The sequence below is a fragment of the Bos indicus x Bos taurus genome, chromosome X (assembly GCF_003369695.1).
Source record: "Bos indicus x Bos taurus breed Angus x Brahman F1 hybrid chromosome X, Bos_hybrid_MaternalHap_v2.0, whole genome shotgun sequence".
NCBI lineage: Eukaryota > Metazoa > Chordata > Mammalia > Artiodactyla > Bovidae > Bos > Bos indicus x Bos taurus.
The window spans coordinates 104,929,623-104,947,966 of NC_040105.1; the positions used below are offsets into that span (position 1 = coordinate 104,929,623).

Sequence of the window (18,344 nt, forward strand, 5' to 3'; positions counted from 1 at the left end):
TCAAAATATGGAAATATGGTTTCAATGCTATTCTCTAAAATCATCCCACCCTCGCCTTCTCCCACAGAATCCAAAAGTCTGTTCTTTACATCTGTGTCTCTTTTGCTGTCTTGTATATAGGGTCTTCATAACCATCTTTCTAAATTCCATATATATGAATTAATATAATGTATTGGTGTTTTTCTTTCTGACTTACTTCACTCTGTATAATAGGCTCCAGTTTCATCTGCCTTATTAGACCTGATTCATGTGTTTGGGGAGGGAGGTGGGAGGGGGGTTTGGAATCAGGGGACACATGTACACTCATGTCAATGTATGGCAATATATGGCAAATTCATGTCAATGTATGGCAAAAACCACCATAATATTGTAAAGTAATTAGCCTCCAATTAAAATAAATTAATTAATTTAAAAGAACATGGAAACATGGGACTGTAACCAAACTTCTTTCAGTAAGTAATGGGACGCAGTTGAAGATTTTTAAAGTACGACCCTCCATAAGGACCTTCCAATCAGTATTGGAATTTAGGATGAAATGGAACAACAAACAGGTTCCAAGTAAGAAAAGGAGTCCGTCAAGGCTGTATATTGTCACCCTGTTTATTTAACTTATATGCAGAGTACATCATGAGAAACGTTGGACTGGAAGAAGCACAAGCTGGAATCAAGATTGCTGGGAGAAATACCAATAACCTCAGATATGCAGATGACACCACCCTTATGGCAGAAAGTGAAGAGGAACTAAAAAGCCTCTTGATGAAAGTGAAAGAGGAGAGTGAAAAAGTTGGCTTAAAGCTCAACATTCAGAAAACGAAGATCATGGAATCCAGTCCCATCACTTCATGGGAAATAGATGGGGAAACAGTGGAAACAGTGTCAGACTTTATTTTTCCGGGCTCCAAAATCACTGAAGATGGTGACTGCAGCCATGAAATTAAAAGATGTTTACTCCTTGGAAGGAAAGTTATGATCAATCTAGATAGCATATTCAAAAGCAGAGACATTACTTTGCCAACAAAGGTTCGTCTAGTCAAGGCTATGGTTTTTCCTGTGGTCTTGTATGGATGTGAGAGTTGGACTGTGAAGAAGGCTGTGAGCCAAAGAATTGATGCTTTTGAACTGTGGTGTTGGAGAAGACTCTTGAGAGTCCCTTGGACTGCAAGGAGATCCAACCAGTCTATTCTGAAGGAGATCAGCCCTGGGATTTCTTTGGAAGGAATGATGCGAAAGCTGAAACTCCAGTACTTTGGCCACCTCATGTGAAGAGTTGACTCATTGGAAAAGACTCTGATGCTGGGAGGGATTGGGGGCAAGAGGAGAAGGGGACGACAGAGGATGAGATGGCTGGATGGCATCACTGACTCTCTGGACGTGAGTTTAAGTGAACTCCGGGAGTTGGTGATGGACAGGGAGGCCTGGTGTGCTGCGATTCATGGGGTCGCAAAGAGTCGGACACGACTGAGCGACTGATCTGATCTGAACACGGTAGTTCTTTGAGAATAGACAGGAGAAATCTAGTAGAGGGGAGAGGAATGGGAGTTTTACAGCAGCATTCCAGGTGTGCTTTTGCAGCTTTATTGTAAAGAACATATAGATGAAATATATTTTGAAACTCACTTTTATAAATTCTAAGGTAACTCAAATCTGACCAAAGATCTTTTGTAGAAACCTGGTGAGAGTTTCAATATAAGTCTTCTGTTACCATACTCATTTTTCAATAACTTTAGTTAACAAAAAAACAGCTCTGTATCACAGAGAAGGGCTGACAACTTCAGAGGGATCAAGATGGTCTACAATATTTGCTAATAGGAATTAGCAGCTGGAAATAGCAGCAGGGGAGAAGGACTAGCTACTGCAAAGTCAAAGAAAACAGAAAACAAAAGAAAAAAGAAAAATCTTTACTGTCAGAGGCATGTAAACTGCTAAATTGCTCTAGCATTGCTTCTCTGACATTTGGGCACTAACATAAAATGGAGCGATTTGACATTGTTGCATGTGAAACAGAATATATTCTAAACAAATAAGGCCTGGAATGACAGATTTACTATTTAGATTATCTGTCAAATTCATGAGGTGAAGTACTTTCACATCACATTAAGGAATGTGATGTTCTATACGTTTTATAGATTATAAACATTATATGTTCTATATGTGTGTGTGTGTGTGTAAGCATGTGCATTAGTCACTTCAGTCATGTCCAACTCTTTGTGAGCCTAAGGACTATAGCCTGCCAGGCTCCTCTGTCTGTTGAATTCGCAAGGCAAGAATACTGGAATGGGTTCCCATGCCCTTCTCCAGGGGATCTTCCCCATCCAGGGATCGAACCTGCATCTCTCACATCTCCTGCATCAGCAGATGAGTTATTTACTACTAGCACCACCTGGGAAGCTCACATGTATATCCAGGGATCGAACCTGAGTCTCCCGCACTGCAGGCAGATTCTTTACCATCTGAGCCATCAAGGAAGTGTGTGTGTGTGTATACTTATGCTATATATATATATAGTATATATATGTATATATATGCTATATATATATATGTATATATAGCATAAGTGTGGCATAAACTCTTCCCAGTATTTTTTCCACATTTAGGGTAGAAATCAACAATTGGTCTAATGATTAGGTAATAAAATAGACCTAGAGATGAGATTTTGAAAAGTTTTTTTCTTAATTTTTTATTTTATATATGTGTGTAACCAATTGACAATGTTGTGATCATTTCAGATGAACAGCGAAGAGACTCATTCATACATACATGTGTATACTTTATTTTTACTAATTTTTAACTTAGCTATAGATTATATCAGCAGGTGGATCAAAGTAACTTAGGGACCATATGCACTTGTTACTATGAACCTGTGCAAACTCAGCAGTGCTTCTTCTAATAGGATTTCTTTAATTTGCTTATGATAGTTTTAGATTAGATAAAAGGAAATCTCTTAAGCATATAATCTCTTGCTGATCTGAGAAAATAATATATAAACTTGAATAAACTGGAATTTTTCCTTCAGTATATCTGCTATGAAAATAAAGAGGCGTGAACGTATGATGTCTCTGGCAATTATCTAGTTTTCTGTTATAAATACTTCTGAAAGTTGTTAGCCCACTGAACTGTACGAGGTGAAAACCAACTCTACACTGGCCCTGAAATTATCTGTTTCATATGTGGGAGTATTTTAAGATGCTCAATCATCTTACTACCTAAGGGCAGATTGTTACATACTAGGGCAGGCCATGCGAACCTAAGTGTCCATGCTTGCTATTGCCAGTTTCACTCAGTCAACTCATATACCTGGAATTATCCCTAACTTCTTGCTTTACTTTCCAATTTGTAAATGGGATAGGAGAAAAATGAAAAGGAATTGAATATCTGGCTATTGAACATCTATTGTGTGCCTGCTTTAGAATCTACTGTGTTAACACTCATAGCAATTCTATAAGAATGATATAAACATCCTCATATTGCAGATGTGAAAACAAATTTAGATGCTTTATCACCGATCCCAAGCTTCACATATAGTAATGGAAGAGCCATTGGCTGGAGTCTTACAATAAAGAGAACTCAATAATACGGTTGCCTAACCATGAATTACCAGCACTGCTTAAATATCTTTTCTACAGAATCCTTCCCACTAGTTCAGGATATCTGGCTTCTGAACATTAGTCCAAGTTTATCATATTCTCCCTTGGGCATTATACCTTGCCTGCTGACAGTTCACTTTTAAGGATCATACCTTCATCCTGAATGGTGTCCCAAACTCTACACCACCTAATTTGATGTTTATTCCTTTCTCGTATAGTCAACATTTAATTCCCAACATACTTTATTTATGACCTCACATGATAGAGTACACCAAGTGATGAGCTTTTAACACTGTGATCTCAGTATCATCAAAAAGTTTAATCTGTGATTATAAATACAATTTATTTTGCTTGGGAGGTAGACATTGCTAGAGGACTCATGTGCAAGCTAAGTTGTAATCCAGATTCTGTGTAAAGAAATGATTAATATGATAAAAAGTATATTCATCCTTGATTTCTTTCTTATATATTGAAAATTGAGACTTTTTAATTCATAAAAATTACTATTATATATTTTTGGTCCATATTCATGTTCTACTTTAAAGCTTAATAGCCAGTGGATATTAACATCATAGTTATCAATTTTTCAAAACTGGTTGTCAATATTTTGTAGTCTAAGAGTTCCAGAAGAATGGTTCCCATCTGTTGCAGTGTGTATTCATCTGCTGTGGGTGTTTACAAGCCTTTTATCTGTGGACATGGCACAAATCTGCTATGCTGCTGAGATTCACTCATATGCCATGGGAATCAGTCATATGTGGGTTGTGTCACATGTCAGGTCACATGTCAGGTCACATGTGGGGTGCATGTTTCACTGAAGAGACATTCTCTACGAATGTAAGAATGGGAGGCAGTGTATGGTTGGGGGAAAATCATGAACTTTAGAATCAGAACATTAGAGTTTTAATCCCTCTAACACTCAAGCCTTACACACATTATTCAACCTCTCTGAGCCCCAGTTTTCTCACTAAGAAAAGCAGATATTATAGCTATACATCAACAAAGCTGCTGTAGGGACTGGAGAAAAAGAAGAAATTGCTGTGGAGCACCTAGCATGATGACTTTAGTAGTCACTTAAAAATAAAATCATTAATGATTAAAAGTAAAGTACTCATACCACTAAAGATCAAGGACAAGAAATTATAAAACAATTGTTACAAAGATAAGCTTTAGAGCCAGACCCAGGAAATCTGCAATCTGTCTTTGTTACTTTCCAGCATCTCTTAGTGCTTCAACTTCCTCATCTACAAAATAGAGTTAATGATAATAGGCTTAATAATAGCTATAAGTTTGTAATGAGAATTAAATGAGTCAATGTTGTAACTGCTTAAAAGGCTACCTGCTATGTAGTAACTTTTATATAGATTTTGTGAAATAAAATAAATATATTCCATTGCTACATATGATTTTCTTTGTCTTTACAAAGTAAAAATGTGTACATAAGATGTTATGGAATAACTCAAATGAACTTTTTGGCCATCCTAACACTTTTTATTATTCCCCTGTACCACTTTACAGAGTTTGCACTATTTTATTTACTTTCTGTGTCAGAGGTCAGTTGTGTTATTTGTGGGAGACTTGAGTCACTAGCTATGGGTGTGAAGGTTTGGGGAGTTAATGGCAAGCAACTGCAAGGAGATCCAACTAGTCAATCCTAAAGGAAATCAGTCCTGAATATTCACTGGAAGGACTGATGCTGAAGCTGAAACTTCAGTACCTTGGCCACATGATGCAAAGAACTGACTTATTGGAAAAGACCCTGATGCTGGGAAAGATTGAAGGCAGGAAGAAAAGGGGACAACAGAGGATGAGATGGTTGGATGGCATCACTGACTGGATGAATATGAGTTTGAGCAAGGTCTGAGAGTTGGTGTTGGACAGGGAAGCCTGGCATGCATGGGGTCGCAAACAGTCAGATGTGACTGAGTGACTGAACTGAACTGAACTGAATGGGTCCATTCCTTGATCACATATTCTATAGCAGTTGCCTAATACTACTGATTTATTAATGAATATAAGTTATGATCACAATACATCTGTATTTAATGAAGTACAGTGGCAACCAAGTTAATGTCTATATTCATAATCAGACTATCCTTAGAATTTTTTCACAATCAAGGCCATTGTCCTTGAAAGTCATAGAAAACCATAAAAAGACTCCTCCCACATATACTAGTTTTATTTTGTTTTAAGTTTTTGAGAGAATATTATTCAGTTTTAGACTTGCTTGCATGCTGAGCATTGTAATTACTAAGAATCAGGGGGCAGAAAAGGTGTTTGACCTGGAAGAATTTATTATCCAAGGGAAAAAGTTCAAGTTATTATAAAATGCTGCATTACCAAAAAATAAGAATTCCACATGAACTGACATATGTAAACAGCATGTGCAAAACTGGGAAATGAACATTTCTGAGTAGCTCTCTATTTCCCCCAGTACTGCACAGATGCAGTGAATATTTATGACCCCATAGTTGTCCCCTTCACACTTAAAAGCTACTGTGAGTTATTTGCTTTATTTTTCAATGTTTTTTAAAAATCATGTTAATTTTTAAAAATCTAACTTGGAACTTCAAGACATGCACCCCAGTTGTATACATAATTTTCTAAAAATTCTAATAAAAATCTAAAAATTTACTTATAAGGCTATTTCTTATAAGGAAATGGACACTTACATTTTGATTTTCATTATTCAAAGAATAAGCTGAACTATTTCATGGTTCACAAGTTACTTTAATTAGTTGAACTTTATAGATAAGAACAATTCTGCTTAATGGGACACCATTACAGTGCCCATTTAAAAGAAATAAACCTTCCAAGTCACTATCTGTTTCATGAGTCTTAATTAATTGTCATCTGAATGGCAGAGGGAAGCATTATCAAAGAGTTTACAGATTTCAGTGGAGGAATAGAAATAATTTAATTTTCAGGTTATAATCTATTTCAGTAGTTTCTGTTTTTAGATTGTTGCTTTTAAAATCCCACAAATGAGTAGTGAATATCTTACTAACTATAAGGAACTATAAAACTTATTTATAAAACACATATTTTCTTTAAACTTTTCAGAGGCAAGTGCAGTGTTTACCAAAAACAAGGTTGGAAAGTCCCTATCTGTATCATATTCATAATAATAGTATGCAGTGCAATCCACCACTCTGTGACACATCTTAAATTTCAATTGAAATCTCAGGCAGTAAGGACACTCAAAGCTGTCAGATACCTGCAAGATTTACCTAATACAAGAGTCTCAAGTAAAACATACTGTATAAGAAACAATTGTGTGTCTAACAAGATTTAAACAAACAGGAGAGTCAGTAATCAGCAAAAAATTAGTACAGTTATTTATGTTGCACTCAATTTAGTAGAATACAATCAGGAGTTACTGGCTGAAAAAAATATTGCTGATAGAGCAATGTCTTATTCATAGAGGAAGAGTCTTACTTAACAATGTCTAATTTCACTTGACTTCTATTTACCCTAGCCCACTTCATGTCAGACTAGTATTTCAAATCTTTGGACTGTAAAGTACAGATTTTAAAATTGTGTGCTTTTCCTCAAAACTGCTATTCAGAAGACTACATAGGTTCTTAATTAAGTATATAGATGTGGGTTATATCACCATGTATTCTACATTCTCATCAGTTTTCTTGAGACTGAATCAGAAGTGCAAGAGTAGAAAGTCAGTTTGAAATTTGGCAGAACTTCATGAATTTGGATTCAAGTAATTTTGTACAGTTCTGAGGTTGCAATGAACTTTATTTAATTAATCATTTCTTCCCACAGTGCATGCATTAATTCTGCAACTTTTCCTAAAGAGGATAAATTAATTCTGTAAAATATTTTAGGATATTATTATTATAGAACACATAACTTCCATGAGTTTCAGAAGCACTCATGAAATAATAAACAATGTGATTCTCTCCTCACTTCTTTTCGTTTTTTTTCTAATACTCTGGATATACATTTATGTATCTACCTTTAAAAATATTTATTTCCTTAGTAACATGTAAAAGACATTTGAAAATATCTGGATAGAGGATAATTTATGGTTATTAATTTGGCACCCAAGGTGTCAGATGCAGGACCTCTCTGTTATTAGCAACATTAGGTAAACCAGCTACAGAATAACAAATTGCAAACAAATGTTTAGATTGATCTCATTTCATTTTTAAAATCCCTTAAGGCCTCTATGAAGAAAACAAATGTGATTGGCTTTGTCAGTCGCATTCTGAGCCGCCCTGATGGAGATGACTAAAAGTGAATTATGTAAAAATAACTTATAGCTTAATTTCTTTTTAAATTCAAGCTGGTTTGTTACAAGGAGGTCATACTAAAATTTGCCTAATTAATGTAAAATCAAATTGTCCTATACCTTAAATTTCCCAGGTTGCTCAGTGGTAAAGAATTCACCTGCCAACGCAGAAGATGAAGGAGACCCAGATTCAATCCCTGGGTCTGGTAGATCCCCCTAGAGGAGGAAATGACAACCCACTCCAGTATTCTTGCCTGGAGAATCCCATGGACAGAGGAGACTGGCAGGCTACAGCCCATAGGGTCACAGAGTCAAACACAACTGAGCATGCACGCATATATACCTTAAACTTAAGTAATACTACAAAACAGTGGTTCTCAATTTCTGTTGTTGTTCTTCCACTACATCGTTACTAGATTTACACATCAGTGAAACAATCATTTAGAAGATACTTTTTGGGTGATGCTTGCATCTGATCTAACAAATAAACTACCTCCACTATTATTATAGAAACACACTAGGAAGAAATAGGTATTTACAGTCATATTTTCACACAAGTCGAGGGCAAAGTCACCTAAAGAAATTTCAAAGAACATATATTGAGAAATATAACAATAATTTTTTAATATACATTCATAAAATCAGTTAAAGGGAAACATTGTGTTTCCTTTCAAACCTGTGGTTGGGGATGAGTCCAGATCTCCACAGTAGTTGTTCCTTTCATGGGTGTGTGAGATCGTACAACTTCCTTCATTGGCTTTAAAGAAGGAAAAAACAGAAGTATTTGATAAATGATTTGTTAAATGTGAAAAACATAGTACATTGCACACAAGCATCAAACACAGGTAAGTAAAAGAGTGCCTGAGTAAATATCTCTTTCCAGATACTGAAGTTATTGAGAATTTACAGTGTAACAAGTACAGTTCTAGGTAAGGGAATAAACAAGAGAAAAAAGAACTCTTTTTCTCATAAAGCTTATATACCAGTGTTACATTTAAGAGTTCCATTAAACATATGAATAGGATTGTGGAGGGCAAATTTTAAATATTTAAATGAATGAAATTTAAGCTGCAGACACTTTCAGTCCAATGCTTTTACAACTCAATGGCTTCAATAACTTGTGTTTGCAAATTTACAGTGTCTGAAATTAAAATCTATCCTGGGAGTGCCACCACATCACAAAGTTGCTATTTATCATAGGAAGATATTTAATAGTTGATATAAATGCTAAGAAATTTATGAATTGGTACACAGATACTAGCATACCAACCCAGAATAATTATCACGATCTTGAAAAGACATTTTATATCCATTTTATTTTTCTCAAGACAGAGAGCATATTCTCTGTTTTAATAAAGTGGAATATATTTAGAAAAGGCAGAGGAACCAGAGATGAAATTGCCAACATCCTCTGTATCATTGAAAAAGTGAGATGGTTCCAGAAAAACATCTACTTTTGCTTTATTGACTAGGACAAAGCCTTTGACTGTATGGATGACAACAAACTGTGGAAAATTCTTAAAGAGATGGGAATACCAAACCACCTCCCATGCCGCCTGAGAAATCTATATGCAAGTCAAGAATCAACAGTTAGAACTGGACATGGATCAACACACTGGCTCCAAATAGGGAAAGGAGTATGTCAAGGCTGTATATTGTCACCCTGCTTATTTAACTTATATGCAGAGTACATCATGAGAAATGCCAGGCTGAATGAAGCACAAGCCAGAATCAAGATTGTCAGGAGAAATATCAATAACCTCAGATATGCAGATGACATCACACTTATGGCAGAAAGCAAAGAAGAACTAAAGAGCTTCTTGATGAAAGTGAAAGAGGAGAATGAAAAACCTGGCTTAAAACTCAACATTCAGAAAACTAAGATCATTGCATCTGCTCCCATCACTTCATGGCAAATAGATGGAGAAACAATGGAAACAGTGAGAGACTTTATTTTCCTGGCCTCCAAAATCACTGCAGATGGTGACTGCAGCCATGAAATGAAAAGACACTTGCTCTAAGAAGAAAAGCTGTGACCAATCTAAACAACATATTAAAAAACAGAGGCATTACTTTGCCAAAAAAAGTCCGTCTAGTCAAAGCTATGGTTTTAACATGTATGAATGTAAGAGTTGGACTATAAAGAAAGCTGAACATCAAAGAATTGATGATTTTGAACTGTGGTATTGGAGAAGACTCTTGACAGTCCCTTGGACTGCAAGGAGATCCAACCAGTCCATCCTAAAGGAAATCAGTCCTGAAAATTCATTGGAAGGACTGATGCTGAAGCTGAAACTCCAATACTTTGGCCACGTGATGTGAAGAGCTGACTCATTTGAAAATACCCTGATGCTAGGAAATATTGAAGCTGGAGGAGAAGGGGAAGACAGAGGATGAGATGGTTGGATGGGCATCACCGATGTGGTGGAGATGAGATTGAGTAGGCTCTGGAAGTTGGTGATGGATAGGGAAGCCTGGCCTGCTGCAGTCCACAGGGTCACAAAGATTCAAACACGACTGAGTGACTTAACTGACTGACTGTATTTTCTATATGTGTGAATTTAGTATATGGGATAAAGGGTTTGGAACATCACATTTTTAAGGTTTGGTTGAGCAAGAATTATTATGCTTTCATTTAAATGCAAATTGTGTTTATTCTGCAATGACACTATAGCTGTGAAAAAAGAATTCAATATGCATTTATATTACCAGGCTAAGCACTCATCACAACATTCCAACTCACAGGAAAGCAACAGAAGAATTAGGAATTTAAAATGAAACATATCATCTTAGAATTTCATCACAAAAATAAATAAAAATGAGTGACAAAAATCAGTTTATGAAAGGCTCATTTGTTAGCCAATCAGAGAGAACCACTTACTGATGTGAGTTATTAAATCAGACTTGCTTAGATAACCAAAGAAACAGGTCTAGAAAATATAAACTTAAGATTATTACCATTTCACCACATTGAGAGTAACATCAATGGTGTTTTTTTTTTTTTTTTTTTAAGGCAAATGATATTGGGTAGTTTTCCTTGTCTTCTTCATGAGTTAACAGATCCTACCAACAACTTTTAATTATTGATACTTACTTGAGGAAGCAATAACAAGTTTGAAGTGACTGAAGAATGAATTGTGTAGAACAGAATGGACAAGAATATTTTTGAAGAATTTGACAAAACCTGATCTGGAATCTGCTAAGGTGTCTTGCAATTAATGGTGGATAAGATAAATGTGGCACAGAAAAAAAGTTTAACTGGACAAATATACAAGACTTGGGAAAATGTAAGGTGTTCAAAGCCTATGTTTATTGTACTAATATTATACATCAGCAGGTGTTTTGTGCAAAATATTTGAGTGTATCATGTGTTATTGAACTAGGAGTGTCAATAGTGAACTTTATTCACTATTGATAATGGAACCATATTCATTCTGTGAACTTTCATCTAAACAGCAAGCTGAATATTCTGACTTGCCCTACCATATATATAAGTAGTTAGAATATAAATTGGCTTATAAGTGGCAAAGTTTTATTTTTGAGCTCAAAGCCAAGACTGAAATTTTGCTGAATTGAAAGTTCCCTTCGCCACTATTATTGAATACTGACTCACTCTGGCAGTTAGTTTTCATTGCAAACTTGATAATGTCTCAATAAATCAGTTTAAAATTGTAAGGTTAATGAGTGCTTATATGCAAGACTTACACTACAGTAAAATCATGTTGATGACAATCAAAATTTTGAATCGCAAGTAATGGTAAGTTACTATATACACTCCAGTCCTCTAGAAGTTCAAATAAGCAAAATCTCTATCTGTGCACACACACAAATTTGCAATGGGTTGCAGTAAATATGGAATTAAGGAGCCTTTACCTAACTGTCAATTATAAATGTTTAATCTTTGGGTCTTCCCTTGTGGTCTAGTGGTTGAGAATCCACCTTCCAATGCAGGGGACTCAGGTTCAATCCCTGGTCAGGAAACTAGGATCGCATATGCCATGGAGCAGCTAAGCCTGTGCACCACAACTACTGCACTTGTGCACCACAACTAGAGAACTCATATGCCACAACATAAGATCCCTTGTGGTGTAACTAAGACCTAACACAGGCTAATAAATAATTTTTTTAAAAAAAGAAATGATTAATCTTCAATATAATCACACTAAATGGCTTCTGCTGCTGCAGCTAAGTCGCTTCAGTCGAGTTGGACTAAATGGCAGATATGAAGGAAAAATCTAATAGAATTTTTCACATGCCTTCTAAAGATAGATATGTTGAGTTAAAACTATATGCTTCTGGACTGATATCAGTATGTGGCAGTACCTATCTGTGTGAAAAGACATTTTCCAAGATCAGATACACAAGTCCATTAATTAGTAGTTCTCTGCTACATGAAATTTCGTACTCATTACACTTGATGATGTAAATAGCATCAGTTAAAATTTTATGGAAATTTGGTTTCTCTTTTGTTATATATAAAACTTCATGAAACTGAACAGGGCCTTGTGGGGCTCCTGGACACAAAAGTCTTTCTATTTCCCCTGTTTCTTGTTTGTAGGAAATAGGCTTCATCCAGACTCCATGACCATCCCTAGTTCCAAAGGGCATGTTCAAACAGTTGCTAATCAGGGAAAGGAAAGGATAGGAGAAAAAGGAGGAGCAGTTAAGAAACAATAGTGCAACCTTGGGGCAGGGTCCTGGTTCCTCCTGAAGGGATATATATAACAACATTTTTGAGTTCTTCTACTGGAACTAAGATCCCAACCAAATGGAAGATGTTAACTATTTGATGAAACATTCTTCATTCCAGAGAAAAAGTCAGAGTTTGATAACCTTGAGAACCACAGAAGCCCCTCATAAGACCACATGATGCCAGGTGATCTGTATATTGAAGGAATGCAGGCCCTGCATGCACCCTGATCCTTTTCAGCAGCCTTGCTCCTTGAACCATTACTAAAAAATTCACCACAAGCTCCCTTGGAATGGGACACACAGTTTTGAGGTCATTAGCCCACTGTGGCCTTTTTTGCCTGCAATGGCATCCTTTGCCTGACAAGGCAATAAAGCTATTCTTCTCTACTTCACCCTTTACAGAAAAGGTTTGCTGACCTCTGATCTAGAGGAAAAGAAAAGAAACACTAGTAACTATAATTGATGGACAAGTCTATGAAATAAATACAACCCCTAGAAGCAGAGGGTAAAGAGGAGAGTTTTTCTGGCAATTTAGTCTAAGTTAGGGAAATCCAAGATGTGTTCTATATGATGGAAGATGTAACTGAATGATGGGACAAATATATGGGAAAGTGAATTAAGTACATACTCCTGATGGACTTGTAAAGTCAACTGGTGATTTTATAGGGGCTTCCCTGGTGGCCCAGATGGTAAAGAATCTGCCTGCAATGCAGGAGACCCAAGGTTTGATCCCTGGGTTGGTCAGATCCGCTGGAGAAGGGAATGGCTACTTACTCTAGTATTCTTGCCTGGAGAATTCCATGGACAGTGGAGCCTGGTGGGTTACAGTCCATGGGGTTGCAAAGAGTCAGACACAACCAAGCGACTTTCACTTTCATGTTTTCATTATACACTAAAAAAAGCAGAAATACTCAAATGTATTTGAGCAAAGTGTTCTGTGCCATAGGAGTTTCTAGGCAGATTTGTGCTCAGATCTCAGATTTAGCTTTATTATTAAACCAAGTCTACTAGTGTTACATTTCCCATGCACATTTTAACCATTTGTTTTTAACATTTTCTGTCAATTGTAAGCAGTTTTATGTCTGTCTATGGAGCTATTTGTTAAATGTATCATGCCACATTGTAGATGAGCAAAATGCCACCCTAAGATATATATTTTTGACATGAGGATTAATTTAGGCTGATTATTTTTAAGTAACAGAGGGCTTAGGAAGTTTTTCCTTTTCCTCCCCCGTTAAAGTCCTAAAAGAATTTAGATAAAAGGCTTATTCCCAGAACAGAGCTATCACTAGAGATATTTGTAAAAAATATAAGCATGATGAGATGGGGGAAACTAAGCAGGGCCTCTGTGTCCCACCCTCTCTGCAGGGCCCAGGGAACATTTGTTTACCAAAGATTTGCTTTTCCATCTCCATGTGAATTGCCTTCCTCAGCTTCAAAGTCCCAAATCACTACCCCCAGGATCCTTCTCTGCGTAGAGCTGAAGATGGTATTTAAGGTGAGACTGACAGCCATTTTGGTGAGTAACTCAGTTTCCCTCAGTTCAGTTCAGTTCAGTTCAGTCGGTCAGTCGTGTCCGACTCTTTTCAACCCCATGAATCGCAGCACGCCAGGCCTCCCTGTCCATCACCAACCCCCGGAGTTCACTCAAACTCATGCCCATCCAGTCGGTGATGCCATCCAGCCATCTTATCCTCTGTCGTCCCCTTTTTCTCCTGTCCCCAATCCCTCCCAGCATCAGTCTTTTCCAATGATTCAACTCTTCGCATGAGGTGGCCAAAGTACTGGAGTTTCAGCTTTAGCATCATTCCTTCCAAAGAACACCCAGGGCTGATCTCCTTTAGAATGGACTGGTTGGACCTCCTTGCAGTCCAAGGGACTCTCAGGAGTCTTCTAGGTCTCTCCTATGTATGCATGTTATTCAATTTTTGTTTGATTTTGCCTGTTAATTTGTCTCATGTTAATTTAATTCTTAGACCAGTGAGAAGAACTTAGAAAGATAGAGTAAAATTTTTCCTCTCTGTGCTGTGCTTAGTCACTCAGTCATGTCTGACTCTTTGCAACTCCATGGACAGTAGCCCACCAGGCTCCTCTGTCCATGGGGATTTTTCAGGCAAGAATACTAGAGTGAGTTGTCATGCCCTCCTCCAGGGGATCTTCCCAACCCAGGGATTGAACCCAGGTCTCCAGTGTTGCAGGCAGATTCTTTACCATCTGGCCCAACAGGGAAGCTCATTTCCTCTCTGACAACATTCAAATGTTCACTGAACTATATAAGGATGGTATTTTAGGTGGTCAAATACTTAAAGCTATGTGGATGTATCTTTTCCACTTAAATTTGGCAATTAAACATCTCTATTGTATAATATGCTTCAATATTCAAACATTAAGAAAAATCTATTGGTTTGTTTTTGTACAAAAAAACAAATTAAAGTTAAAATAATACTCCCACCCCTAAAAATGTTCTTCCATTACCCCTCCCCCTTCTACCAAGACCCACAGTTTTAATGCTAGTAACTAGGAAATAGTCTAATAAAATAGCTCTAACATACAGAACTGCTGAGCATTAACTACGATGAAAGTGAAAGAAATGGTAGTTCTAGGATTAATAGTGATCAAAAATACGTATTTTACTTTTTTTAAAAAATGAAATATGGTTCATCATTGACATCTGAAAATTAATACGCTTATCTACATTTCTGTTCCCTTACATGTACCACATACTGAACCAATCTGCATTTTCCCTTTTATGGAATAAGATGTCAAGTAAAGAGTAAAGTGCTTTATAATAATCACTGTCTTTAAAGATTTAAGCCTCATTTTATCCAGTTCATGTTAAGACAGTGCTCAATAGTAAAAAGTGAGAAGTATGTCTTACCATTGAGCTTAAAGAGTTTTGAGAAGTGTCACTGGCATTATTGCTAAAAGTACAAAAATAATACTTTCAAGAGAAGGATGGATATATATTGGATCTCCTTATCATTCTTGAGTCAGATATTACTAGTTCATAGTTTAGACATTGGAAAGGAATTCAATGTTATTTTAAAATGTATTAAATCCTTAAACACTAACATTTCACCCATGATGTTCTGTTGGTCTAATAAAATAGTCATATGTGAAAGAAAAAAAAAAGTTCATTTATCTTATTTCACCTTTCAGAATCCAGAAATTTTATGGTTTAAAAATTTATCTATAGTCTGCTTGAGTGATTTTACCTAGAAATGTGGGAAGAGTCCAGCTAATAAAAAGTATTGATTCAGTGTAAATGACCAAAACTCTATTAAATCTCCCCCAATTTGGGGGGGGGGGGCAGGTCTGAGGCAAGAAGTAAGGAAATTTCAGCCAAATTTCTATTCACAGAAATGTGAATTATAGCTCATAATATATACAATGATATAGTTTCTGTGATTGTCAGGAACATATTTTCAGCTGCCACAGGATTTAGTCTTTCAAAAAATAGTGGGAGACTGTTACACGTGACCTATAAGAGTAAAATTCACTTCCCCAACTGTAAGGGGACAACAGAGGTTGAGATGGTTGGATGGCATCACTGACTTAATGGACATGATTTTAAGCAAGCCCTGGGAGTTGGTGATGGCCAGGGAGGCCTGGTGTGCTGCAGTCCATGGGGTCACAAAGAATCGGACACAACTGAGAGACTGAATTGAACTCAACTGTAGGTGCCTTGCCAAAAAAAAAGGCTTATGAAGCAACATGATTTGATTGAACTCTCTAAATACAGCAAGACCTTCTAACTCTTCTCGAATATTTTCCTGACAGTTTCACACAGAAGCTGAGCTTCAGGGGCTTAACATATTGACTGCATACCTTCCCTCGCCTAATCCCAAATTACTGGACCGTGCAAACGCAGACTAATTTTGTGATCAGTTTAAGGTGAAATGTGGAATGCATACCTCATTCTCCCCGTTAAAAAAATTTATTGTCACTTAAATCTAATTGTTAGGGGAAGCACACTGATTGAAATCGCCCACCCTGGCCAGGCACCATAGTAACCATTTACATGAGTTGTTTTATGACAGGAGATCCTGATATGAATACAGAACTAATAAGCCACCACCAACCAGAAGAGTTCGGGAAAGGTTGAAAGGAGACACCGCGTGTCCATCCACTTCCCAGAATCCCTCTCACTAGCATCCATCTTGGCTGAGCGATGCGTGCACCACCAGGAAAGACTCTGAATTAGAATGATTGGCCAAAGACCACCCGGAATCTAATCCCATCACCATAAAACCTGAGACCACGAGCCATGTGGCAGAGCAGTTCTCCTGGGTTCCCTTACCCTACCGTTCTCCACCCAGGTGCCCTTTCCCAATAAAATCTCTTGCTTTGTCAGCACATGTGTCTCCTTGGACAATTCATTTCTGAGGGTTAGCCAAGAGTCCAGTTTTGGGGCATGGAAAGGGTCCCCCTTCCTGCAACATAATGATAAGAAAATTATAGTTAAAATAAGATCATGATATCTCAGACTAGAGTCTCAACATTATATTATTGTTTCAAAATCTAACAAAAAGAGAATCCAGAGGAGCTTCAGTGATTCAGCAATTACATTTCTTTCTCAAATATAGCTGGTTTCCCATTAGAAATGCAAGTATGTTTCCATTTTCTTGGTAATCATACACACTCCAGGAATCTCAAATTTTGCAGAAACGTGGCATTCTAAATTGTCACAACCATCCCTTTATTTAACTACTAAAGACTACAAGTGAATTTAACTCATAGATTATTGTTATTTTATTGCTGTATATTTGACATATTGACAGATTAGGGGAAAAAAGTCTCCTCAAACTATCATATGAGACAATTTTAGGAGAGTTTTATGTAATACCTACCACAAAGATATATGCCTAAAGAAATGTAAGGTTGCAGGTGATGTTTCTAGAGATAACATTTACAAAAATTTCCCCACATTCTCATTTACTTCTTTAAAAGAAATCAAAATCCTTACTATGGAAATAATATCCATCAAAACCATGGCAACATTTACAAATATGAACTGTAATTTGATCCCTATTTTTGCCCATGATATGTTTAGTTGAAGGATTTTGTGTTAAAATCCTTGGCAAAATATCAACTTTCAACTTTTGTAATAAATCACAGGGAACATTTTTCAATGATAGAGAATACACTCCAGAAAATTCCTTCGTTAATCCCTACTCTCTTTAAAGTTTCTTAAGGTCCTTCTGTGTGTTTTTCTGTCTCACAATTAGCAAAGTGGTAGGCAATGTGTAAAAAGGAAAAGATAGGTATTAAATATTTAAAAAGAATTAACATCTACTCAACAACACAGTGTTATAATGGAAAAGGCAGGGCTATTGGAATCTGCTTCTGTCTCTACCTCCTACTAGTTTTACGAACTCTGTCAAATTAAAGATGACTATTAGTTTCATTATCTGTGAAATGAGTATAATATGAGCCTCTTAGGATCATTGTATTATACCAAGTTACTATAGTAAAGTGCCTGACATTTTACAAGTATCTGATTCACTTGAACTTATGGATATATCTTCCCTAATCACATGAAGTGGAAACCATCTAAAGCCATCCACCATGTGGTTCTCTCTCTCTCCCCTCCCTCTTCTTCCCTCTTTTTACCCCAACATTTTTCAAACTACTAATTCCAATTATTTACAAAAGGTTCTTGCATATTTGAAAAATTAAAATTACAAACCACTACAATAAATAGCACAGTAATATGATGATTGAAGGTAGAGGGCAAAATAAAGGCAGACATTATTCTCTACTTTCTAAAATTATTGTATAGCCTCTAATTGGGAGAAAAAAACAGGTTTTTGATTATA

General features: G+C 36.5%; 1 protein-coding gene across 6 annotated transcripts in view; it reads right to left on the reverse strand.

Annotated features, from left to right (window-relative positions):
* Positions 1–18,344, reverse strand: part of PCDH11X (protocadherin 11 X-linked) — a 998,691-nt gene that overhangs the window by 560,504 nt on the left and 419,843 nt on the right. For all 6 annotated transcript variants that reach the window (XM_027533413.1, XM_027533412.1, XM_027533410.1 and 3 more), the window contains exon 4: positions 8,510–8,590. In XM_027533413.1, the coding sequence (XP_027389214.1) occupies positions 8,510–8,590 (81 nt within the window). The remainder of the gene's footprint in view (positions 1–8,509; positions 8,591–18,344) is intronic.